Here is a 26,780-nt window from a genome sequence, read left to right as displayed (position 1 = left end):
CTGTGTACTAACTCAGTTTGGCTCTATAAGAAAGCGCTAACAAATTGAGAGTTGTTTTTTTTTTTTTTTTTTTTATTCAATTCCTCGATAATCGTTGGTAAAAATGAAGCTCGTTGTTTCTGCCAACGTGATAGTGTTGATGCTGTGCGCGAGTTGTACCAGTATGGTTCTGGTTGATAAAGAACCGAATCAGTACAAGGGCCTGTCGGACTTCCGATTTCCCGGCCCGATGGCGAGGCCGAGCTTCAATGATAATGAGGTTCGTATACACTGCTTGCAGTTTTTTTTTTTTTTTTTCATTGAAATAAACTTTTCTATAAACTCGTGTAAATTGAAAAGTTGTCCTGGTGGCTTATCTTTTTTTTTTTTTTACTCCAGCTAATGTTTATCGAAGAAATTATTTACATCCGGTGTTGCAACGGCAGAGTGTACGACCTTTTTTTCAGCGCTAAGATTTGTCATGCCCATCATAATATTATTTATTTTATTTGGCTGGTTGTTTCATGCTCACAAATAAATATCTACTTAGGTGTTTTGCTGAACAATAGCGCAAGACTCAGTTTTTTGGTCATTCAACTTTCTTACCCAATAAAAAGACTTTATTATCTTATCGTGCAGCGGAAAAAAAAAACTTCTCTCATTAATCATCTAATGTTTTCTGCTTATTGTTACAAATGCGAGGACTTGATGAAAAAACATATTTATTTCGAAGAATTTGTTAGTCGTGAAAAAAAAAAAAATAAATAAACATACAACAATCGCTTGAGGTGGATGTCACAATATTCATGTCACAAGCTCGCACGGCAGCTTCGTGTTACGTTCACTAGGATTTTATTGCGTAACTCTATCGTACGGTACACAATTCGTCGGCGTCATCGTCACCTGTTTTACGAATTTCGGAAACGTCAAAAACAAAACCCACCCACGCACCATCAATGAATTTGTTTCTTAATTTTCAAGTGATAAATAATACACGTGTATTTAAAATTTCAATTAAATATCAGCTGTGTGAAACCATAAATACTTACTTCGCGTCTCCCGGATGACTCATAAAATTTTTAAAACGACTTGATACACATTCGGTATCCCGGCGATTTCGAGAATGCATTACAACCCACGTCTGTAGAGAAACTATTGCAAAAAACTCTTGAAAAATATCTGAAGGAATGTAAACATATAATAATAATTATTAGAATAATTGCCAAGAATCATCTTGTAAATCACGCATGGAGGTCCCTCTTTCCCTCTTGCATACCTCGCGTGCATTTAAATGCACGTAATAATACGTGTGCTGTAATGTGACATGCCGATTTTTTTATTTTTCGTTATTTCTGCATAGAGTCGATAGTAAGTATTGTAACCGGTAAAAAGTTAATGAAGACTACGGTAGCCGTCGGTGGTGCTTTGAATAAACGACATTGTGGTTTATTGCTAATTATCGTCAGAATGGGTTTTTCCTCTTAATTATTTAGATTTTTGATTAAAACGTATCACCAATAGTTTTTTTCCTACTTAGAACAATCAACGTGCTATAAATGTAGATTAATGCGATTTCTTAAAGATTCTTCGTAGGTTATTTGTAGTTTACGCAGAAGTATAAAAATTCATTTTTGTTATGTTATTTTTCTCATTAAAATTACCACTGAATACGCTGAATTGATGTACGCATGTATGTACTGTATACAAAGTGTAATAAAAAGGTACATTAGTTCTTTTATTTAAAAATATAAATAGGTAGAGCTTAAAACGATTTTTCTTCAAGACTAATATTACAGTAACTGTTTAAAATATACGCCTACTGCACAGTATTTTAACACTTTTCCCTTGATTTTTATTTAGTCCACCATCTGCATGAATCTGTTTTAAAGGCATACATTTCATTCAATTTTTATAATTTGGTATTGAATAGCTTGCTTTAAGTATATTGACTAATTTTTTTATTTTAGTTGTTTGTATTTCAATTTAGTATAACATCGTGATAACATAAGTGTGTACTTTAATTCCCTAATACAAAGCCTGTACTGTGTCTTCTTTTGGATTCAGTACTTTAAATTAATAATACCGAGATTTTCACATTCATTAAGAAAAACATTAATTAATCAAATTCATTCGCAATTTTTGTGTTACTGTAATCAAAAGAAATTCTATGTATTATTTGTACAATCTAAGAATATTTTTCGAATAATAACATAAGTAATAAAATAAGATAAGAAGTTAAAACAATATTTTTTCGGGAGTTAATAAAGATAATATCACAGAAGAGGGTACTTTTATGAAGGAAATTGGAAAAACAAACTTTATGGCATTGATAAAAGTAAAAAAACTGTGGAATGCGGTCAAGCGTAAAAATTTAGTAAAAATAAGCGAGAGTGAAAAGACCGAGCCCGCGACACAGATACACATGTTGTTTCCCCCGCAGATAAATTAAATTAAACAAAATAAATCAATCTTAACCACAGTTCTCTATTTCGTTTATAGATAGTTCAAGAAACCCACATAACTTCTGATACAACGTAATAATTTGGAATAGATGTATCGAATACATCGAATATGAGAAGTATTTTTAATAAACATTTTATAAATAATTATTTCAAAAATGAGTCAGAGCTTATCTTGCGTTTATAGTCCTTTTAAATGATATCAGATTCACAAGGCACTCAAGTGGCGGATAATATTATATCGTATAGAATTTTTCTATTTTGTCGCGATAAACGCTGTGCAAACTTGGATGTCAGTTGTTTAGTTAAGAATAAACTGATTTAAAAATCTGATACCATACAGCTTGTGAGTCATCTTTTAACACAAATTTTTATGAAAATCGTAACATCCATTTGAACCTAAATTACGGTGCACTTGCAATAAACGTATCATTTTAATTATTGAACATCAGTAAATTACAAATTCTAAATAAGAATATCTAAAGCTATAAAAAAAGCTAAAAAAACAAATGATCTGATTTCAAGATTTATTTATAAAGTGTAAAAATGTAGCTTATTGAAACTGGATTAAAAAAAAAAAAAAAAAAAAAAAAAAAAACACTTGAAATAACCCAACGAATAGGATTCACACCTTGTTTTCAAACGAAGCCTGAAAATTTATTCAGATAATAGTTCTGCGTCCATGCACGACAATTGAAGTTACACCAACGCGGTCCTGCAAACACAGAGAAAACGCCTTTGCATAATACATACATTACATAGATAAAACTTCCACAGTACAGCACACCTACACTATACGGACCTACACACCCATACGTTCAAGATAATGAGAGGCGATTTACCTCGGTTATTATTCTAACATTTTATTTCGATCTCAATAAAAATTGATAAAAAGATTCCCCTGTAAGAAATTTTTTATAATTATTTAAGAACTTGTACCCCCAAACTTGGCATAAATGAAATGAAATAATACGAAATTATGTATTGTATTTGTAGTTCAGGAACTACTGAATTTAACAAAGAATTGATATAGTTAAAGTAACGCTTTTATCACAAGTCCATCGCAAAAAAACTCTGCACATATTTATCATACACAGGCATGCCTATAACAACAGACAGACACGTATACACGCATGAAGCTGAGAAGGTCGAGTAGTATTGTGGATGTAGGTATACACGTAATGCATTGATGCCGAGGATAAGCAGCAACAGCTGCAGGTGAGTCGGAGATACCTGTACGTAAAAAAAAGTGTGCTGCTCCGTGCTTAGGTTTGTAATGGAAGCAATATAATGATAATGGTAATAATATTTATGATTTCGAAGAGAGTGGATGTATTGTCGCTTACTATCCATTGTAGTGTATGGCCGAGGATATAATTAATTTTGATTATATGTATACCTGTGATTCAAAGAATTTTCAGAGGTTGAGAAAAAGTTTTTCTGTCTCTTCAATAAAAATAGTATATGTCAATTACGTCGACGTGGAATCATGTCAATTAAAAATATTTAATTAATATACATTGTAATACTGGATTTTGTGCAAGTATTGCTAAATAATATAACAGTTTTAAAATGTATATAAATTAAGTAACCCATCGTACATTAGTGAGTTGGATATGTCTCATACGATTTTTATTGATGATCTGGATTAAGCATGGGAGATTGGCTTAGGTGGATTCAGTAGATGGTTGATATAATTTTTAATTATGTCATATAGCAATATGCCTAAAATGTTGAAAATTTAATAAATATTACTTTCACACTAGTGAGATTTTAGTAAATATTCAATTTTATAAAAAGTATAAGTAAAGATCAATTTATTTTTATTTTTATTTTTTACTAAGATTAAATGATTTACATTGATTTATGTGAATCATTACGACAGTAATAATCTGATATAATTAAAGCCGATACAATGGTTTCGATAATATCATGTGTTATCTTTAGTAGATTATACAAAAATTTTGTGGGTCACAATATATAGTAAAAGTCTTCAATATAAAATATAAAGTTACTTGGCCTAAATGCAATTGCATATGTATAATATAGCATTTATATTCAAAGATTGCCAAAAAATCAATAAAAAATAAAGTACAACTACATATTTCTCGATTAAAACTCATAAAATAGTGAGTCTAACCAAAAGATCTTGAATATTTTAACTTGAAATTGAACAATAACAAAAACAATGCATTTTTTAATTGATTTGTACTGAAATTAACATGTAAATTAAATTATTCATTCAATGTTGTTTCAACCTACATTTCAATTTAATTATGAGTTAAAAGTTGTTTTGATCAACAATAAAATATAATAAATTTTTACGAACATTGATAATTAAAATAGAAATCAATTAGAAAATTAATTTAATTTTGTTTTGATTAATAATTTAACTATTTTAGTTATTGCAATCCCCATCAATCAGATAATTATTTAGACCCATAGGCCAACTTTTATTGAATTAAGATTTGTTTGAACTATTAAAAATTTTTGTGTCAAACAATTTATTGTCAACTCAGTGCACCTTTCATCAACTGATATTATCACCTATAAAAATCTATCTTCAATTAGCTATTTTAACTATCATTTTTATTTTTATTTATGTACAGTGCGTTCATTACATGTACTTGCGTACACAGCCAAAAATCAAAAGTCAAGTCTTGGAAGGCTACGTACGACAAATGTTACCTCGAGTGTCGATGTTTAAAGATTCCAAGCACATTTTGCAACATGCACGATCGTTTGTTACTTCTCTTTTTACGCTCAAGCCTTGCGTGTACCTATACTTCAAAGTGCTCCATTGTAATGTTTGAATTCCCTCTGAGTCATTACTTATCAACGAATAGAAAAGATAACACGAATCACTAAGAATAAAAAGTAAGGTATCGTTATTGGTCACCTGATGTGACGCAAGTGTAAAGAGCCGCGTGTAGTAACGCGATTGATAACAACAGCCCAACAGAAGCGATGGAAATTATCTTTTATACTGAAATTTGTTATTCAATAGAGAACAAAGGAGAGATCGTGTGAATGGTAAATGAACGTGACTGTCAAATGGTTTTTTTAACCACTAAAATTCAAATTAAAGTTTAAAAGTTTAGCTGACAACTACCTACGCGTGATTGTATAATTTACTCTTCCAGCTGAAGGTTTTAAAAAATATTTTGAAGCTACATATTTTATCGCGTACGATATTAGCATAGGAAAAGGAAATAGCAGACCTGCATTTGTTTTAAATTTTGATGGACTTTTCATATTTTTTTTTTTTTTTTTTTTTTTAAATTATGCTTTATATTTAACATGTACAAGTTTATAACAAGACAATATAAAAATTATACTTTTCACTTTTTACATTTTCAGTTACCGATAGAATTAGCTAGAAAAGTCAGCAAAGCTAAAACGACAGAAGAAATTCTTCAGATACTGAATGTCACCATATCTCCAGATATTTTTCCAGGTAATACGTCTTTTTTCCGTCACTACTTTTACTAACATATTTTTATTAGAAACTTATTCATTAAAAAATAACACATACTTCCGACATCCTTGTCTTCCGGGATCGTAAAAAATAAAATGGATACAGATATAAAACTAATCTTAAAAAATGTAATTGTAGCACACTCATTCGCGGCTGTTCATAGATGATACAATTCAAATAAAAAAGAACGTCATTTCTTTGAAAATCAGAAAGTATTAAAAACCACCTGAATCTCAAACGTACAAGCATAGCAGGTATTGATTGTCTTCTTCCAAGTAATATGACGCAACGACATTTTTTTTTTCTCTTACAAACCAGACGTACATTGACAATACTAGAGCAGCAAAGCATATGGCCGTGTATTTATATTGAATAAGGTGTAAAACACTTTTGTTGGTCGATACGTAAGTAAAAGAAATAATTCAATGTATGAAGTATTGTAACATAATTTAATAAATATAAAACTCATGTCTGTATAAAAATACATGGCGTAACAAATTGAAAAGGGTAAATTTATAAATAATTTAATGACACATTAAATAATACACCACTATAGTGTGCACAAAAATATAGATTTATTTATTTTGGTATAACAGGGATTAATTAATTGTAATGCGATTAAGCTATTTTTGTATCTTAATATCAAATAACTGTAACGACTTAGCGGTGTTATAAAGGAGCAATTATGTAGATTATATCACACAGTCCATCAATTTTATTTTTAAATACAAAATACGTACGGTTATTATTTTTAGTTAACGCAATTTAATTTATACAAGTCGTTATTTTTGACTCGCTGAAATTGTCTCTCTTTTGTAAATCTAAAAATATCGTTTTCAAGTATTTTAAAGTGCCTGTGATTAAAAAATTATAATTTCTCTCAAGCAGGAAATGTTTGAATAATACATACGTTAACTTACATTGCCTGACGTATGCAAGAGCTTGTCCGTGTAATTATTTCAATTAAAAATAATAAAGCAGCGCGATTGCGTACGAACATTCCAGCGAAATAATTTCACTGAACTTACATAGTGTTTAACAACTATTATCTGAATAAAGTTTAAAAAATTACGAGTCCTCCAAAAAAAGTACCCATTATCAATTCAACACATTCCCTGCCCCAAAGATGTACTATAATCGTGCATTCGTTTACACTAATTACTAAATACCTATGCTAGTTTATTAAAAGTGCTGCTGTTCAAATTCACAGATGGTATGCAGCGATCGCGCGGCATTGTAGCGAAGCCTGCCGGCTGCCAAACCGAAATGCAAGCCGTACCTGTAAAGGAGAATCCGTACGTGGATCCGAAAATTTTGTATATACCAGATTGTGTGCGCATCCCACGATGTAGCGGCTGTTGTGGCAATAGCTTAATTTCCTGTCAGCCTGTCAAGTCACAGATGCGCAACTACCGGGTAAGAAATCGAATAATGAGTTTTGTGTTAAATTTCTTTTTTTTTAATTTATAAGTTTTACGGAAATAGCACTGTTAATGGTTTTGTTGATTTGATTCAGATACTACTGTTGTTGACGATTTTACAGTCTAATCACGAGAATTAGGATTTTCTCAAACAATTTTTTGATTAAAAAAAAAAAAAAAAAAAAACAAAAAACCAACAAACAATGCGGTAGAACCCAACACAAATAATTTTGATGTACTATTTACCTTTACTGTGGAATATAAATGTTGACTTATGTTGACTGAACATAAATGCATGTGGACGCAGAGCTGTGCTAATAAATGATAGACAATTTATTTTTCTTTTTTTTTTTTTTTTTTTTTTCATCATGAAACTCTCAGGGTTTTAAAATAAATCATGATCTTAAAAAAAGGAATTTTAAACTAAATTAATCCATTGAACACATCTTTCAGGTTATGAAATTAAAGATGCACACGTTTCAACAAAGCGTTGAAATCATACCAATCGAGGAACATATTGAATGCGACTGCAAGTGCAAAATTACAGAACAGGTAAAACCATACAATCAGCCTTGTACTAAGTGACTGTAACTCTACTTTTTATTTACTATCAAATACATTTTTTAATGGTTTTGATAGTTTTATTGTGAAACTAATCTTATAGTGAAAAATTGTTGATAAATATTTTTTACATTAGGTTTTTGTCATTTCAATTATTGATAATAAAAACAAATTTTTTTTTGGAGTCAGTCATTAAAATCAATTAAGTTCAATGTTAAGCGAAGTCCTACACTTTTATTTATTTTTATTGAAATACTTAATATTATATTTGTTCAAAAATTTTCTGTGTCATTATTATATACGTGTTAAATTAGATAAAATTGTTCGTTGACAGATAATTTTGCTGAAATCATATTAAGTATTATTTTTTCATGCAAAAAGCTCTACATTAATTTAAAAAAATAATAGTAAAATAAAAACTAGCAGTAACACAAAATAAAATTTAAAAAAAATTTTATGATTATGTATTTTTGGTGAAAAAAATTTGAATTAATTTTACTTCAGCATTGCACTTCAAAGCATGATCAGTACAATGAAAAGGAATGCACCTGCCGCTGTAAGAATGATGACGAAAGAGAAAAATGTTTAAGTAACAGCGATAGGATGCACTGGCTGCCAGAAGAGTGCAAATGCAAGTGTAATACCGTTACAGAGTGTCCAACTGGATTTTACTTTGACAATTATCTATGCAGGTGCGTACACTGAAAAAAAGTCTGTTATGATTACTGTCGAAGACGGTAGATTTGACGAAGTGGCAGTAGTAACTATTGGGGCCGTTACGAGAACTGATTGTCGACGGTTGTAGCAACCGATCGCTGACAGGGGGGGTATTCTGTAACTTCTACACCACGCCACGACAGAGACTGACGGTACGTTACTATTTACACGTGAATAATAATTGTAATACGTGCGTAGACTCATCATCATATAGAGTGCCATGATATTTATTTTTATGATATTAGTTAATGGCCTGCAAGATTGGGACACTTGTCCTTATTTACATAGAGTCTTTTTTCGTTTCTGATTTATTGTTCTTCCTCTCTTTTCTTTTTTTTTCTTTCTACGACTCCAACGTTATTTATCTGTATTTTAACGCTTTTTACTTTACTCTTCGCTTTGTATGTATAAGTACACATTGATTTGGCGATGGAACATAATTGAGTTAAGCCCAGAACATAATTTGTTGTGCATAAAAAATAACAAAAGGTAATGAGTATTAACAAGCGCAAATACGTAAGTATTTTTTTATACTTAAAAATATAATATACAACATTGTTTAAACTAAAAAAAGCTCGATGTGTTATGGCTACTCAATTATTTTTGATATAAATTTAAATGACTGTCGTAAAATTTTTAACCAGTGACCTGATACTTTATAATTTATTGGTGTTAGAAAAGTGGTTAAAATAATAATTTTGTAAAAATGCTCTAATAGTTGATGATTTTTTTCATACTATTAATCATAGGGAAATAAATATACATAGCTTTAAATAATAAATTTTTGTTTTCAAAACTAACTTCTGTCTTAGATTTATTTTTACTGTAATGTGTAAAAAAGAAAATTCCATTTTCTAGATGTGTATATGAAAACCCTGAGAAACTCGAATTAAATTAGGAAAACAACATATCTGTGAACATCTTAGAAAAACTGTTAAAAAAATTGCGAAGACTGAGCTGATTCCAATCATAAAATTTATTCCTTCACTCCTCCATTATGATGATAAATTGGTTAAATTTATTTTATCGATAATTTTGAACTCTCAATATATTCTATTTTGTACTTTGCTTAGTAAATACAGCAATATTGAAAATAGCTAAGTATGTTTGTTATGCCAAAGTATAATTGCACCTAATGAATCATATATTTAAAACATTTTATTTAGCTCAGACTTTTTACTATTGTAATTCATTTAAGATATAAAAGAATATCTATAACTACACGTTTAAAAAATGATTCATATTTTCAGATGCCAAAGCCGAGGGTTTTTTATTGATTACGAACGGCAAAACGTTGGTGGCAAGATCAGAAAAATCCAGCCTGACTTCGTGAGTCTCAACACCAACAACTCTAGAAGAAGGCATAAAGAGGATCCAGAGTACAAATAATTAATGTCAAAAACACAAGTCAATGTGTACACTTTTTTTTCTCCAAGAGCTAACTGATATTAAAGGTTTTTACCGATTAAAATTTTATAAATAAAATGATTAATCGGTTGTTGTCACCAACGCAAATGTTCGCACGAATGATATATGCATATATGCATGTCTCATTATGGCTTGCATTTAAGATCTTTGTCATTCCCGATTTTTTCGAGCGTGTGATTTTTTTTACAAAGTTATGAGGTTAATTTTGTGAATTTTTACTCAGTGTAATTTTTCTTTATGATGAATTTATTAATGAGATTGTTGATAATCGCAGGTTGTTCCTTTAATTATTATTATTACATAATGCACAATTCGCAAATGCTGAAGAGTACTTAAGAACCTCAAAGTATTTTGTATTGGTTTGTAAATACAGTTTTTTCAAGTATTCATGTGCATGGTATATTTATAATTTAGATATAATTAAATTCAAGTACTTGTGATATAATTGTATAAGAAGTTTATTTCTCATAATTTTAAATTTAAAAAATCGATAAATACACGGATAAGTTTTTAAGACTAATTGAAAACTACTATGGATGGTCAAGAGAATTGATTTTATATATTTACCATTTCAAAGTGAAAAATAGTGTTAAAAAATGTTTATTCTTAAATTAAATATACTACGAAATAAAAAATAATAATAAAAGTGATCGACTGTTTGTGATCAAAAATGAAAATTTTCTCTGGTGCCACCGAATTTCAAAAAATGAGTTTAAATTTATCGATTGTTAAACTTTTAGCTAAATGTAGTTCTTTATAAAATAGATTAATGCATTTTACTGTATACGTATAAATTAGTTAAATCACAATAAAAATATCTATTGAAATGAGTGTAACTAAAATAATTGCGTATCTATTAACATATTGTATTTATTGTATATTTTTCCATAAAAATTACTTTATAGGGATATTGAAAAAATTCAGCCTGAGTAGCTTGTATGATACTATAACAGATTTTATGCAAAGTAAAATTTTTTGAGCCAATAAAATTAATTGATTTTTATCTTTGCCGAATAGCCCTATCATCTTATGGAGCTTAACAATACCGGGCGTAAATTTTATATTTTTAATATAGAATTACTTTAATCTCCTGAAAAGTCAAACTTATCTGTATGTGTTGAAAATTTAAAATATTTGTACTTCATGTTGCAATTTCATTATTTAACAAGTAAAACTCAAGAGACTGCAGCAAAAATTTCTAGAATATTGTAAAATTTTTTTAAGTTTTCCTCACAATTTTGGTAGTAATTATATGAATAATGTACCCATATAAAATATTACGCAGCATTTACTTCAACAGAAGTTATAAAATTGTATTATAAAATAGTATAAAATGTAGTATAAAATATATTTAAAAAAAAATTGAAATAGGGTGTAAGATAAAGAGTGTTACAATTTTTGAGGATTCAACAGTTTTCGTTGTAAGTCTGATTGGATAGAAGATTAAAAACAATTTTCTTTGTTTTACGAATGTAGATAACGAAAAATTTGGAATGTAAGAATAAGTGACGTCTAATTACAGGAACCGTGCTTAATTACATTGTAATTAATTTTTTTAGTTTTATATTCTTATCTCACTAATTAACTTATAAGTTAAGTTAGTGTTTTTTGGAATTTTCATAATTATGTACTTAATATATTATTTACAATACCATAAAAGTAAAATTTATTTATAGGCTGTGGGTTTACCTGAAGTATACTGTTATACACTGTTCCAATAAATTTATACCCAAAAATTATAGTTAAGATGAAAAAAAAAAAATAATAATTTAAAGGCAGTCCTGATATCATTATAGTTTCCTACCTTAACAATTATATTAGTGCTTCCTATAAAGACTAGTACAATTAAATATTTTCCAGATAAAATAATATTGCAAATTCTGAATTGCACTAGTCTTTTCACTCATTATATTTTTTTTTGAATGGAAAATGGACGAGCGTTTTCACACTCCAAAGAATAAATTAAACTCATGAATTCACGAAAAGTTCTTTACTGATTGTATGAAAAAAATAGTCAAATTAACTCGCAGTGGTTGTTATACGTGTGCAAAAATCACCTACTTTGCGCATTTGCCATGTAATATGCTATTAGCTACCATAAAACTTTAAGATTGTTGATAAAAATTCTTATTTATTATCTGAAAGTCTTGTAAAAATTGTAAGAAATCCCTCAGAATCTTTTTAAGTATCACAAAGACTTTGGAATTCACAACAAATTTTTCAAAGTACATGGAAGATTGAGAATTTGTTAGTTTTTAAATTTTTCGATCATAACTCTCGACGTAGTTACTGAAATATAATAATTTATCAAATAAAACGATTTATAAAATGTAACGTAGATAGTGTTCCCAGCGTTAATGGGATTCATTAAATAGACGTTAATATGCAGCAGTTTCTTTCGTGTCAGAACAAGACTGTTCAACGAGTCTACTCTCATGCTGCACACGTACGTGTACTTCTATTCAGCGAGTCTCTTGATTTTCAATCTATTCGATAAGGTAAGTGTATTTGATTAGTAAAAAAGTTCTGCTTTAGCTTAAGCTAAGCTTATTGTATTAACATTGTATTAACATTGTGACTTGGTTTGACGACATAAATATTTCAGTTTTGGATTGAAAAAGTAGCTACTTGAGATTTGTATCGAAGTAGCTAATTAAGATCAATTTTATTCCTGAGTTTGTAGAGATAAATTAGTATAATCTTCAGAGCACGAAGATTTCGTCTTTATTGTGCTGGCCAATAAAATCACTGCTGTTATAAAACTGTGTTCTCGTCTCTGTCATTTTGTCTTTAGAACACTGCCACCAAGTCACTAGGTATTTATTCATGTGTGTCTTTGTTTTATTCATCTGTCTCTAAAATTCTACAATTTTGTATTCTGTAATAATATATTTTCTTAAACTTTCTAATACCCTTCGCTACCTCTCACAAATTTTTCTCATTTTCAATACTTAATCAGATAATTACAAATGTAAAAAGGTAAAAATAGAAATTTGCTTACCTAGAACAAGAGAAATAGTAAAAGAATATTTAAGATTAGATAATGAGAAGAAAATAGAGTAAGCAAGAAAAAAGTGGAAAAAACATCTAAGTTGAAAGTTAAAGTAAAATTTTCAAAAACTTCGTATTCGATCATTGCAAATGGCGTACACTCCTAGAAGAGTCTTTCTTACAAATATGTGGATTTGTTCTCTATATTTTATATGTTCATTGCTGTTTGTGTATTTCTTGTTCTATTTACTTTAAATTTATATCTCTGTCTCCGTAATACTAGTCCTACAGTCATATCCTACAGTATCTATCACTAGTAGATTCCACATACGTAAAGTACCAGGGATTAAACAATCAGATTCAAAATTTTTTTGCATTAAATTAGACTTTGTACGATTTCACTTTTTGCTCGGTTGGAAATATAAAGCATTTGAAACAACAATTACTTTGGTTTTATTTGTTAGATTGTTCTTGGTTTGTAATTATCGTCATTACATGTTACGGCATGTGTTGAATTGTTTCAGCAACACTTCCGTGAATTCACCGAACTAAAATGAAACCTGTAATTTCTGTGATTCTGTTGATGCTGTGCGGATATAGTGTCAGATTAATTTTGGCGAATGGTGAGCACTTGCAGAATTTTTCACATTCGAAATGGCTGTCAAGTACGAGCGATAATCATTGCATTACTGATTCTTCTCATGCGTTTTCATCTTATATTAAGTTTTTCTACCAGTCTTCTCATAAAAAAGCTTTTCATTGTACTCGTTTGAATTAAATTAAAAATTTTTAAATACTCTCATTCAATTTTACAGGTGCCATAAGTAATTCACACATTAAGCTAGCCAACTGTATGCTCGAATGGCAGGTTGTCCCAATAACGCTGGATCTATCTCCAAATTTAATATACCACCCAAAGTGCGTACGCGTTAAACGGTGTGGTGGATGTTGCAACCATAAATTGCTCACTTGTAAACCAACTGAGTCTCAGATGGTGAGCTACCCGGTAAGAAATAATTAATTCAATCATCACTCCGTTAACAACAGATAATTTAAAAAAGTAAAGTAGATCCTTATGATTCATCTTGCCCTAAATATTACCTACGACCTCTTTCTTAAATCAGGCATTATATTGATGGATGTTATATATATTAGTCAATACTTATACTTTTCTGTAACTTAAATGTAAAACAAAGTTAAGAATGAACTTTTATTTAAACTAGACGGATCAGGTGCGCTTCAAACGCACATTAATAATATTTCCTAATGATACATATTTTCATACGTTGTTTAATTCGTAAATAGTATTGACTGTTTGATCATTAAATTTTTCCCACTTTCTAGTACCTACTTATATTTCTTACTTGCTAAAAAAATACTGTGTAACGTACTTAACTTGTATATTGCAAAGTTATAACTGTCATTTACATTTTAAATTTTACTTTTGTTCAAACCAAGGGTAATTCGATTATACTGTAATTTTACTTATATTAAAGAAAAAAAAATGAATTTCAGTAACTATTTTCAAACCGTTTATTTTTACAACCTGCAAATAGTATTAGAATCGTGACCATGTGAGTTTGAACCAATCACATAATGAATAAACAGGCTTTATTTGAAATTTACTTTCCTTTTTAAAAATAGGATCTTTAATGTGAAAAATTTTAAGAGGAAAAACATGATAACAGCTAAAACAATATAAAATTAAGATATCAAATATATTTTTTCAGGTCACGGTTATTGATATCGTCCGTGAAAATAAGGAGTTTCAAATACAGACTGAAATACTTGTACATACTATATGTGAATGCACATGTAGTAACACAGAAAAGGTAAAAGCTCTTGGCTAGTTTATACATTTCACCTTTGTTTACATTTTTTTTATAACACAAAAATTTGTACCATCTTCCCTTCACTTCATGATTAAAAGTACCTAATTTGTACCAAAAGTAAATGTGCATTTCTAAAACTTAACTTTTGAATGAAATACCGCAAATTATATTTTCATAGAACCTCACATCAAAGCATCATCAGATCGAGGTCTGTGCATTAGTATGTACCAACAAAAACGAAGAAAGAAGTTGTAGAAAAAACCGTGATTTAATGTGGTGGAGCGTGGACGAGTGCAAATGCAAGTGTAGAGAAGTCGAAATTTGCTCTGAAGGACTACACTTCAATTATGATGTGTGCAGGTACAGGATCCCTTGTGCCATTATGTATTTAGCTGCTACACAACTTTTTTCTCATAATAATGGTCATGGTTAGCGAATTAGAGAGATTTTGTTGAGATTTGACAAAAGTGAGATTAAAAATACTTTTGAAGTTCGACAAAATGGTATTTTCTTTACAAGAATAACTTAAAAATTAAATGGTATAGTATTATGTGAAGAACCGTTTCAATAATGCAAATGATTTTTAAGGACTTATTTCGAAATATTTTACTATTTTATTACCGTCTACGTAAAAATTTTACTAAAAAAATGGTATTTAATAATAGGGTTTCACTATTTTTGTCATGAATCACGATTTAGATCAATTTTCTATGACTTGTTGCCTCCATGTTTACAATATATACTTGTACTGTTAGGGCAAACACTGTAAAATAGGGTAAATTTTCTTCTTTAAAACAGAAATTGTGATAATTTCAACATTTAGTAAAATGTGGTGTGTATAAATATACTTATTAAACTTGATTTATTTGATTTAATTTCCGGTTATTGTGAAATCATTGTACATAGGAAAATATATCAAAATTTTTTTTTTTACTATCAATTACCCTCAAAACTTTTAGTTTTAGAGATAATTATAAAAAAAATGTAAATTTTGTGACGAAACTAATATTAATAACAAACGTCGTGAAGAAACTTTTAATTTAAATTTTTTGACTAATAAATACCATAAATTTCAAGTTTAAACACCTAACATTTACATGTAAAATCATTTTTTCATACAATTAAAATGTTGATTAATTAAAGAAGCATTAAATAGTTACTGTTTTGAATTTAAAAGTTAAAAAGGAACAATTTTATTTATATTATTCTTATATTTATGGAATAATGATGTGTATACATAATTTCAATGGAAAAAAAGTTTTTTCAACTGATAAAATACCGCACAAAAATTTTTTTTTTTTTAATTTCGTACTTTAATTTTTATATCAAATTTAAAGGGGGTAGAGTAGGTTTAACCAAAATAACGTATAAAAATAAAAAATAAAAACAAGGAAGGAAACAACTATTTTGTATAAAACGAGGAATTATTTTTCTAGGTGCTTGAAGAACGGCTCGTCAACCACTGATACTGAAATGTCCTGAATACTAGAAAATGCAGACTGGCAAAATGAAAAGAATCAACTAATTGATTGGATTATAAATTGGAAATTCGTATCAATTACAAAAATGGAAGAGTAAAATAAAATAAAACGATCATCAAATCAAACATCATTTTTTTATTGCATTCAATGTGACAACTTGAATATTTCTCAATAATTACTAACAAAACTTATATAAAAAATTATAACTTATGTACTGTGAGTTTTCGGTTGTTCATGGTAAGGTTCATGCATATATTCATATTTTTTGCCTGAGAGTATATATAATTGGCCATACACGCATGTATATCATATTCTAGCTTATATTATATGTAAGTAATTGTATTCAAAAATTAAATGGATTAAATTAAATGATAAATAATTTAGTTTTAATTAATTGATTGTATATTGATATCATAAGTATAAATTGCTGGTTCGGGATCGACGAAAATCAAATTGATTTGAAATCTTTTTTTTTTTTTCTATTTACTTCTTAAAAACAAAAATGATAATTTTCAAGAATTAGTATTATTATCGAAAAATAAGAAGACAAGTAGAACGTGCAGATTTTTATGTAGTCACACACAAAAAAGAAGTTGATCGAAAAATTTAGAACATCCGTATAAAGTTCCATCAGTAGACATTGTTGACAATTAGAAATATTTCATTGTACATGATCTTCACATCCTGAATTGTATAAGTTTTACCATTTATTTTCTTTAGTTCATCTCGTAGTATTTTCGTGGATCAACTCAAGGTGTCTTCGGAAATCTTTGGATTTGACTAGTTGTAGCTAATTTTTTTCCAATTGAGAGAACTTATACAAAATAAGAATTATAATAAAAAGAAAAAAATCAAATGAACAAAATACAGTACACCTAACAAAGGATTAAAAACTTACAAGGAATTTATTTAAATATCTGTATGATTATGAGTCAAATAAGGTCCTTAATAAGTTTAGAAAATTGTATCGTTACGCCAATTCACCACTATTAACACTATCTTAGGTATTAAATATTTTTTATTAAAAAAAATATATTTTACAGCCACTTATTACGAATATTATCGTTAATTACTACGATAATTCGTTACATAACATTAATGTAGTCTTAACAGAATACGGAACATAGTAGCAACGTAGTAATTAATGATATCTTAATTTTTAAGTCTTAGACCACCAAACGTGACTGCCAAAAATCTATTTTCTTAATAGTCTATAGACTCAAACGCACAGATAAATAGCAAAAAAAGTTCGTTACTTTAAAAACAACAAAATTCTATGACTATTATAAATTTAAAGTTTGTAATTACCACCATTAAAGTATGGCGTGTATAGTCTCGTGTAACATGTTCTCTACTTTTGATGATTCATCGAGTTTCGGCGATCGTAAATGCCTAGAGTGACACATCGGCTTTGCGTATAAGAAGTTCTGGCTTTCTCTTGTGTCATTGCATTACCAAAGTGAGAAGAAGTACAGTACCTCAGCTATAATACGAGATTAGTTTATACTAGTTGAACTCGTGTTATTTTACAATCGTTGCGGCTTTCGTATACCACCAAATTAATCTCCGTTATAGTGTAAGCAGTGCAAAAAACACAATAGAGTTTCAGATTATAAGGTGCTAGTTCTATGTGTGGACTATTATGGTATAGGTACAAAGTGTGTATGGATATATTGAAATCGCGAAACTGAGAGACTAAACAAAGTAAAGAAATGATACTAGGATTTTCATACAGTAGTTTTTGGTGTCCTAAATAATAAGTACAGTTATAGCTGTTCGCACGGATAACAATAAAACAAAAAAAGGGTTGAAAACGTTCGTTTCACTGCTGAGGAAGAAGAAAAGTCAAAAATTAAATGTTAGCCACTGAAAAAACGTAAGTCAGAGTAATAAAGAATTTAATCAAGATAAAATGTTTAAGTTTATATTAAATTAAAGTACTACAATAGTAATTTCACTGTATTATATGTTTAGTATGAACAATTTTTAAACGTTAAAAGGTTAAAATGCTGTCGAAAATATCTCGCACGGAAAAGTCTGAAAGCGGCTTTACATTTGTCTAAACTTGATTTTAATTTTTAAAACTCAATCATATTGTTAGCTCCATAAAATAATTACAGTTAGAGTGCAAATTATTTAGTATTATAATATTTATTATTAATTTCACTACACTTATAATTTTAATTACTATAACTATCATAGTAATAATAATAATGATAATAATGGTTTCAACTTTTTTTTAAATAATCTAATCAATACAATTTCATACAATTAAAAAAAAATATTTAAAAAAATTAATTTTATCACGTATTTATAAAATTTTATGCCTCAAAAAATTAATATCGATTCAAAGAATTTACAAAATTATTTGTGCAAGGAATTTTTAAACAGATCGAGCAAAATAATATTTCTACAATTACTTTGTCTTTGTTTCAATATAGTTATCAATATGTAGAAATAAGTAAACAAAAAAAAATAAAAAAATGAAATAACTAAGTCGAGAATAGTATATTGGAATCAGCTTTCTGTACATGTAGATTTATACTCCATGATTTTTGTGACGACTTTCTCTTGTGTTTTTTTGGTACAGTATTTTCCACAGCTAAAAAATAGCGTTTATTGCGTATTATCAAAGTATTTTTCTATCCTATGCATATTCACGACCATCACCTTCAGCTCAAGAAGTATGTTAGCCTCGGGTGTCGAAGCACGTCCATGCAAAAATGAATTTTTCCTACCTTGGGCGTTTTTGAGGGTTGGGTGTGCCCTCCGTAGGAAAAATAGGGTTCGCACCTGGTGAGCATCCAACCAGAGCAAGCACAAGGAATCTCTCGGGCCTAGTGACTGCCCTGGTGCCTTAAGTACAAAAACTACCATTCCTCCTTGTAAAAAAATCAATTATTGAGTATTGAATAGTCATTTCTGTAACATCAATTTGTAAAAAACAATATTAATGTCATCGTCAAATAATTTTGCGCCAATTTAATTTGCTTTTAGTAACAATATTCACAAACAATATTTATGTAATACAATTTTCCAAAGTCTGTCAACTATAAATATGAAATTTTTTTTCGTTCCACTATAAAGCGAATAATTTTATGTAAAAGTAAATTTTAATTTCCAGGAACTTCCTTGGTTTCAATAAAAAATCCAATTATAAACAGCACTCGTGGAAAACATCGATAGCGATGTTAAAAACTTCACAGTTTTCACTGAAGTTCTAGTCAACACTCACTGGAAAATTTAATGGATAATAATACTTACAATGAAAGCTAATAAGCAGAGGAATATACAACACCTGATGTGCAAATATTGCAATGATACGTTCTCTAGCCAAACTGAACTTGACAAACACAAACATTTGCATTTGGACAGAAAACATTATAAATGTATCAATTGTGAAAAGTCATTTATTAGCATGAGTGAGTTGACAAATCATACTTGTACCCGTACCAGCGAAAAGCCTTACAAATGTCAGTTTTGCCCAAAATCTTATTCTTCGAAACAAAGCTTAAAACGGCACACTCACTTGCATACACACGAAAAGCCATTTGAGTGTAAAATCTGTAGCAAATCTTTTTCTCAATCAATTCATTTAAAAATACATAATAAGCAACATATCATAAATGATGCGAATGTTAAATGCAACTATTGCGATAAGTCATATGCAAAGAAACAGGTTCTAAGGAAACACATTCTCGTCCATTTAGGCGTAAGGCCATATGAATGTAAAATCTGCGGCAAATCTTTTTCTCAAACCCATAACCTGAAAGTACATACTCGTACCCATACAGGCGAAAAGCCATTCAAATGTCCATTCTGCCCGAAATCTTATTCTTCGAAACAAAGCTTACAACAGCACACTCACTTGCATACACACGAAAAGCCATTTGAGTGTAAAATCTGTAGCAAATCTTTTTCTCAATTAATTTATTTAAAAAAACATACTAAGAAACATATCATAAATGATGCGAATTTTAAATGCAACTATTGCGGTGAGTTATTTGCAGTGAAAGAGTCTCTAAGGAAACACATACTCGTCCATTTAGGCGTAAGGCTGTATGAATGTAAAATCTGCGGCAAATCTTTTTCTCAAACCCATAACCTGAAAGTACATACTCGTACCCATACAGGCGAAAAGCCATTCAAATGTGAAACATGCGACAAACATTTTGGTCACTCAGCTAACTTAATAAGGCATTATAAACAAGTCCATACACGTGAAAATCCATATAAATGTAAAATCTGCGGCAAATTATTTACTCAAGCCATCACTTTAAACAGGCATATTCGTATCCATACAGGCGGAAACCTATTCAAATGTGAAATATGCGGCAAATCTTTCCGTCTACTATTTTACCTAACACAGCATACACGAATCCATACACTTGAAAAGCCATATAAATGTGAAACCTGCGGAAAATCATTTTCTCAAAGCAGTACTTTAAAAAGGCATCTTCGTTCTCATACAGGTGAAAAGCCTTACAAATGTAAATTTTGCAGCAAATCTTTCACTCAAAGTTTTAATCTAAAAAAACATACTTTAATTCACAAAAGAAATAGTGAGTGCTTTGAATGCAACGATTGTGGTGAGTCTTTTACTGGTAAAATAGAAATTATAAAGCACCTAAAAAACCACAAAGAAAAGCCATGTGAAGTTTGTGGCAAATCTTTTCTTGGTGAATGTAATTCCAAATGGCATAGTCTAGTTCACAACAGCGATCGACTCTATAGATGCCACGAATGCGGTAAATCTTTTACTGAAAAACATAATCTTATACATCATACTCGCACGCATACTAGCGAAAGTATTATTTAAAAATTGTTTAATATTAAGTTTGAGTTTCGCAAAAATTGTATTATTTCAATAACAAATGTACCGAATATTTTCCAAAAAAATTAAGCTATGTGGTCGTTTTTAAAAAAATTTTGTTAACATAATGACTAAATAGAAAGGCTTTTATTGATAAATGGACTATGATAAAAAATCATGTAAAAATGTTTGTTAATAAAAATATGCATTTTAAACTAACTTTTAATTGTGTATCTTTTTGCCCATGCAAGAAAAAAATTTTCATACTCCTCCAAATGTCCGTTCTTATTTTTAAATAAAACGAAACTGCTATCGTTATTGTTTTATAAATATTCACATGCTAAATGTAAATTTTCTTACAACTTGTTACGTTGATACGCTTCACTTACTTCAAGGCATTGTAACTACTTTTATATCTATTAAAATATATTTTCGTATTTAAATATTCCATACGACTGGAACAAATACAACTATTTTTTACATATCTTTTTTAAAAGGCCAAACAAACTAAAATATCATCATTTTAAACCATAGTCACAGGGTAGACTTATTTCGTTTTGTACGTTATTACAACTTAAAAAGTTAAATTTTTATTTAATTTTGCTTAATAAGTCACGCAATTAGTCTCGACCAATCACACAATAAAAAAATGGCTTCATTCATGTAACAATCAATCACTTAAGATAAAAAAACAGCCAGATCTTATTTTAGTTAAAACTTTATGAAAGTAATAAAAATATCAGCACAAATTATAAGCGCTGCACGCGAGGATGATTAAGATTTCAATTGCCTGTTTAATTAAGGATGTATTTAATGTAATATAGTATTGGTTTTTTAATTATATTAAAATGTAAAGCCTACAGCTTTAGTGGTCGTATTCAAAACTCAGAAGTCAAAGAACGTGAAGTATGAATAACTAAAGTGTAATTTTTTCAATTATCTTTAGACTCGAACACACAGGTACACAGTAAATAATTTTTAATCTCCATGTTTGTTTGTTTGTATTTAATGGCTATGGGTACAAACTGGACTACGAAACGCCATAATTCATGCTTTTTTTATTTACGAGGTGGTTTAACTACGAAAGGATCGCCCACCCTCCCCTCTCAAGGCACCGTTTGATTCTTACTGTTCCGACGGCGCGGTATGCATTAAGTACACCTCGGATCCAGGCACCGTTTTTCTTTACTATCAGCATGGCACGATCAGCATTACACCAGCTGCCCAGAAGCTATCACAGTGATTATAACATGTGGAAAAAACCACATAGGTACCTGCGATGAAGGGTTGGAGCGGGGTCTCGAACCCGAGCCCTCCATGCAGGCGGAAAGCAAGCGCTCTACCACTTAGTCAGCCACTGAGAGCTCCTCTAAACTCGATGGATATCATCAGTTTAATATTTGAAATTCCCACAATTAGAATACGCCATTTCCAGACTCGTGTAACATGTTCTCTACTTTTGATGATTCATCGAGTTTCGGCGATCGTAAATGCCTAGAGTGACACATCGGCTTTGCGTATAAGAAGTTATGGCTTTCTCTTGTGTCATTGCATTACCAAAGTGAGAAGAAGTACAGTACCTCAGCTATAATACGAGATTAGTTTATACTAGTTGAACTCGTGTTATTTTACAATCGTTGCGGCTTTCGTATACCACCAAATTAATCTCCGTGTATAGTGTAAGCAGTGCAAAAAACACAATAGAGTTTCAGATTATAAGGTGCTAGTTCTATGTGTGGACTATTATGGTATAGGTACAAAGTGTGTATGGATATGGATATATTGAAATCGCGAAACTGAGAGACTAAACAAAGTAAAGAAATGATACTAGGATTTTCATACAGTAGTTTTTGGTGTCCTAAATAATAAGTACAGTTATAGCTGTTCGCACGGATAACAATAAAACAAAAAAAGGGTTGAAAACGTTCGTTTCACTGCTGAGGAAGAAGAAAAGTAAAAAATTAAATTTTAGCCACTGAAAAAACGTAAGTCAGAGTAATAAAGAATTTAATCAAGATAAAATTTTTAAGTTTATATTAAATTCAAGTACTACAATAGTAATTTCACTGTATTATATGTTTATGATGAACAATTTTTAAACGTTAAAAGGTTAAAATGCTGTCGAAAATATCTCGCACGGAAAAGTCTGAAAGCGGCTTTACATTTGTCTAAACTTGATTTTAATTTTTAAAACTTAATCATATTGTTAGCTCCATAAAATAATTACATTTAGAGTGCGAATTATTTAGTATTATAATAATTATTGTTAATTTTACTACACTTATAATTTTAATTACTATAACTATCACAATGATAGTAATAATAATGATTCTTATTATTCTTTTTCTTGTTCATAATCAATAATAGTTTTTGTTCTATACACCTGGCAGGATAATTATTATTTAATATACAATATAACTCAACATGGGTATTAGAAGGCATGGTTTTCTCAAATATACAAATCTTGTTTACAGTTAAGTTAAACATTTAACTGGCATGATAATATTTGTGGTTTCTGTTCAAGACATTAGGTTTCACTTTTTTCAAAAAAATAAATTGAATATTACTTTATATAATTAAAAAAGTATATAATAAAAAATTGCCAAAAACGCCAATTTAATTTGCTTTAAGTAACAATATTCACAAACAATATTTATGTAATACAATTTTCCAAAGTCTGTCAACTATAAATATAACATTTTTTTTCGTTCCACTATAAAGCGAATAATTTTGTGTAAAAGTAAATTTTAATTTCCAGGAACTTCCTTGGTTTCAGTATAAATCCAATTATAAATGGCACTCGTGGAAAACATCGATAGCGATGTTAAAAACTTCACAGTTTTCACTGAAGTTCTAGTCAACACTCACTGGAAAATTTAATGGATGATAATACTTACAATGAAAGATAATAAGCAGAGGAATATACAACACCTGATGTGCAAATATTGCAATGATACGTTCTCTAGCCAAACTGAACTTGACGAACACAAACATTTGCATTGGGACAGAAAACATTATAAATGTATCAATTGTGAAAAGTCATTTATTAGCATGAGTGAGTTGACAAATCATACTTGTACCCGTACCAGCGAAAAGCCTTACAAATGTCAGTTTTGCCCAAAATCTTATTCTTCGAAACAAAGCTTAAAACGGCACACTCACTTGCATACACACGAAAAGCCATTTGAGTGTAAAATCTGTAGCAAATTTTTTTCTCAATCATTTTATTTAAAAAAACATACTAAGAAACATATCATAAATGATGCGAATTTTAAATGCAACTATTGCGGTAAGTCATTTGCAAAGAAACAGGTTCTAAGGAAACACATTCTCGTCCATTTAGGCGCAAGGCTATATGAATGTAAAATCTGCAAAAAATCTTTCTCTCAAAACTGTAATTTAAAAGTGCATGCTCGTATCCATACAGGCGAAAAGCCCCATAAATGTGAAATATGCGGCAAATCTTTCCGTCTACTATTTTACTTAACACAGCATACACGAATCCATACACATGAAAAGCCATATAAATGTGAAATATGCGGCAAATCATTTACTCAAGCCATTACTTTAAAAAGGCATATTCGTATCCATACAGGCGAAAGACCGTTTTCCTGTAAACTCTGTAAAAAATCTTTCACTCAAAACTGTAATTTAATATTTCATACTCGTATCCATACAGGCGAGAGGCCCTATAAATGTGAAATATGTGGCAGATCTTTTACTCACAGCTCTACTTTAAAATCGCATACTTATACCCACACAAGTGAAAAGCCACACAAATGTCAAATCTGCGGCAAATCTTTTTCTCAAACCCATACCCTGAAAGTACATACTCTTATCCATACAGGCGAAAAACCTTATTCATGTGATATCTGCAACAAATCGTTTCAGCGAGCATATCAATTAAAAACGCATAATCAAGTTCATACAGGGGAGAAGTTATATAAATGTAGAATTTGTGGAAAATCATTTTCTCATACATCGACCCTAGTAAAGCATACTCGCATACATACAGGTGAAAAGCCTTACAAATGCGATATTTGCAACAGATCTTTCAATCAAATATCTTATTTAAGAGCCCATATACCAATCCATACACTTGAAAAGCAATATAAATGTGAAATCTGTGACAGATCTTTTTCTCAATCATATTATTTATCGACACACACTCGTATTCATACAGGCGAAAAGCCGTACAAATGTAAAATCTGCGGCAAATCCTTTGCTTATAGTTCTAATCTAAGAAAACATACTTTGGTCCATGACAAAAACAACCAATGCTTTAAATGCGACTATTGCGGCAAGTCTTTTACTGATAAAAACAAGATTATAAGGCACCTACATACCCACATAGAAAAATCATATGATTGCAAAATCTGTGGTGAATCTCTTTTAGGCAAATGTAATCTGAAATCTCATAGTCTAGTTCACAACAGCGATCGACTCTATAGATGCCACGAATGCGGTAAATTTTTTACTGAAAAACATAATCTCATACATCATACGCGGACACATACTAGCGGAAGTATAATTTAACAATCTTTTGGATGGTTAATGTTAAATTTTTCAAAAATTTCATCTTTTTGATAGCAACTTGACCCTTTTTTCATGTATGTTAATTGACATGTGGGCGGTCCAGTGGGGAATTTCAATGTTGTGATTGATTTTTCGAAAATGAGTTTGTTTTAGATTGACAAATGTTTTACGCACACATAGGATTTAACAAAGTTTTAATGTACAGTGCATACCAGAGTCTGTATAATCTATATAATGAAGTGTATACATCGTTTAAAAAATTTTTAATAAGATACATTTATACAAATTCTTGTAACCATAAAAACTTTTATGCTAGTGAATAGCGACTTTACAAGAGACTCAACTGTTAAAATGATGATTTTTATTTTATTTTTTAATTTTAATTTATCGCCAGAAAAATGAAAAAATTAACAAAAGTTTAAGTGCAAGCGTGTTTCTGTTAACGCAAATGCTGTGACTGAGAATCTACTCGAATATCCAATAAATTACCAATTTAATGGATATAAAACATCTCATCTTGAAATGACAAGGAAGATATTTCAACCAAAAATTATGATCCACCTTATTTTGATTACATTTAAATAATTGTCAAATTATTTTTCGATGGAAAAAGTTGTGGGAATAGTTTATAAAATTTTTTGCTAACATGACAGAAGGATGGAACAGCTTTTTGAAGACTAACAGACTATTGTAACAAATTATGTCAAAATATTTGAAAATAAAAAAAAGCATGTGAAACTAATTATAAATTATGTAATTTTATATTTATTTCCCCATTATCCTGGCAAAGAATTTTAATACATCTCGAAATGTCTAATCTTATATTTAAAGCTAAGTTTTGTTTAATGTAATTATTGTTACGTCAATTACTATATGTGGTTTCAGTGAAAAATAAAATTTACCGAAAACTGCATATTTGTACTCACATTAGATTCTTCAGTAACATCACGATGTACTTTTGAAAAATTAAGCCGTTTTATAGCAGAAAACTTTAAAGAACTGTATTGTTAAGTATCAAAAAATATTAGTGTATAAAATCACAGCAGTTTTGCATCAAGCCTATATTGTTACCTAGAAAAAATTA

General features: G+C 29.6%; 3 protein-coding genes across 4 annotated transcripts; all 3 read left to right on the top strand.

The window, feature by feature from the left end:
- The first annotated feature begins 103 nt into the window (after positions 1–103).
- Positions 104–10,265, top strand: LOC106636427 (uncharacterized). Its single transcript, XM_089588929.1, has 6 exons — positions 104–259; positions 5,799–5,895; positions 7,127–7,332; positions 7,791–7,889; positions 8,403–8,590; positions 9,866–10,265. The coding sequence occupies exons 1-6, from the start codon at positions 104–106 to the stop codon at positions 10,002–10,004; spliced, it is 885 nt and encodes a 294-aa protein (XP_089445055.1). The 3' UTR covers positions 10,005–10,265.
- Positions 10,266–13,558: 3,293 nt separating this feature from the next.
- LOC106636426 (vascular endothelial growth factor A-A-like) lies at positions 13,559–16,429 on the top strand. The gene is made up of 5 exons (XM_089588457.1): positions 13,559–13,657; positions 13,850–14,040; positions 14,765–14,866; positions 15,045–15,226; positions 16,303–16,429. The coding sequence occupies exons 1-5, from the start codon at positions 13,588–13,590 to the stop codon at positions 16,346–16,348; spliced, it is 591 nt and encodes a 196-aa protein (XP_089444583.1). The 5' UTR covers positions 13,559–13,587; the 3' UTR covers positions 16,349–16,429.
- A 1,473-nt stretch (positions 16,430–17,902) lies between these two features.
- Positions 17,903–26,418, top strand: LOC106636474 (uncharacterized). Of its 2 annotated transcripts, none has more exons than XM_089588453.1 (2): positions 17,903–18,223; positions 19,472–21,226. In XM_089588453.1, exon 2 carries the CDS (start codon positions 19,613–19,615, stop codon positions 21,164–21,166), a length of 1,554 nt encoding a protein of 517 aa, XP_089444579.1. In that variant the 5' UTR covers positions 17,903–18,223; positions 19,472–19,612; the 3' UTR covers positions 21,167–21,226. The 2 variants fall into 2 exon arrangements, with proteins under 2 accessions (XP_089444579.1, XP_089444578.1); XM_089588452.1 differs by lacking the exon at positions 19,472–21,226 and adding an exon at positions 23,919–26,418 and having other exon boundaries at positions 17,904–18,223.
- Positions 26,419–26,780: the final 362 nt, after the last annotated feature.

Source organism: Copidosoma floridanum, unplaced genomic scaffold, assembly GCF_036245765.1.
Source record: "Copidosoma floridanum isolate Cflo_tuat_1 unplaced genomic scaffold, Cflo_Japanese_pri ptg000007l, whole genome shotgun sequence".
Lineage (NCBI taxonomy): Eukaryota > Metazoa > Arthropoda > Insecta > Hymenoptera > Encyrtidae > Copidosoma > Copidosoma floridanum.
This window is presented reverse-complemented; position numbering and strand designations above follow the sequence as displayed.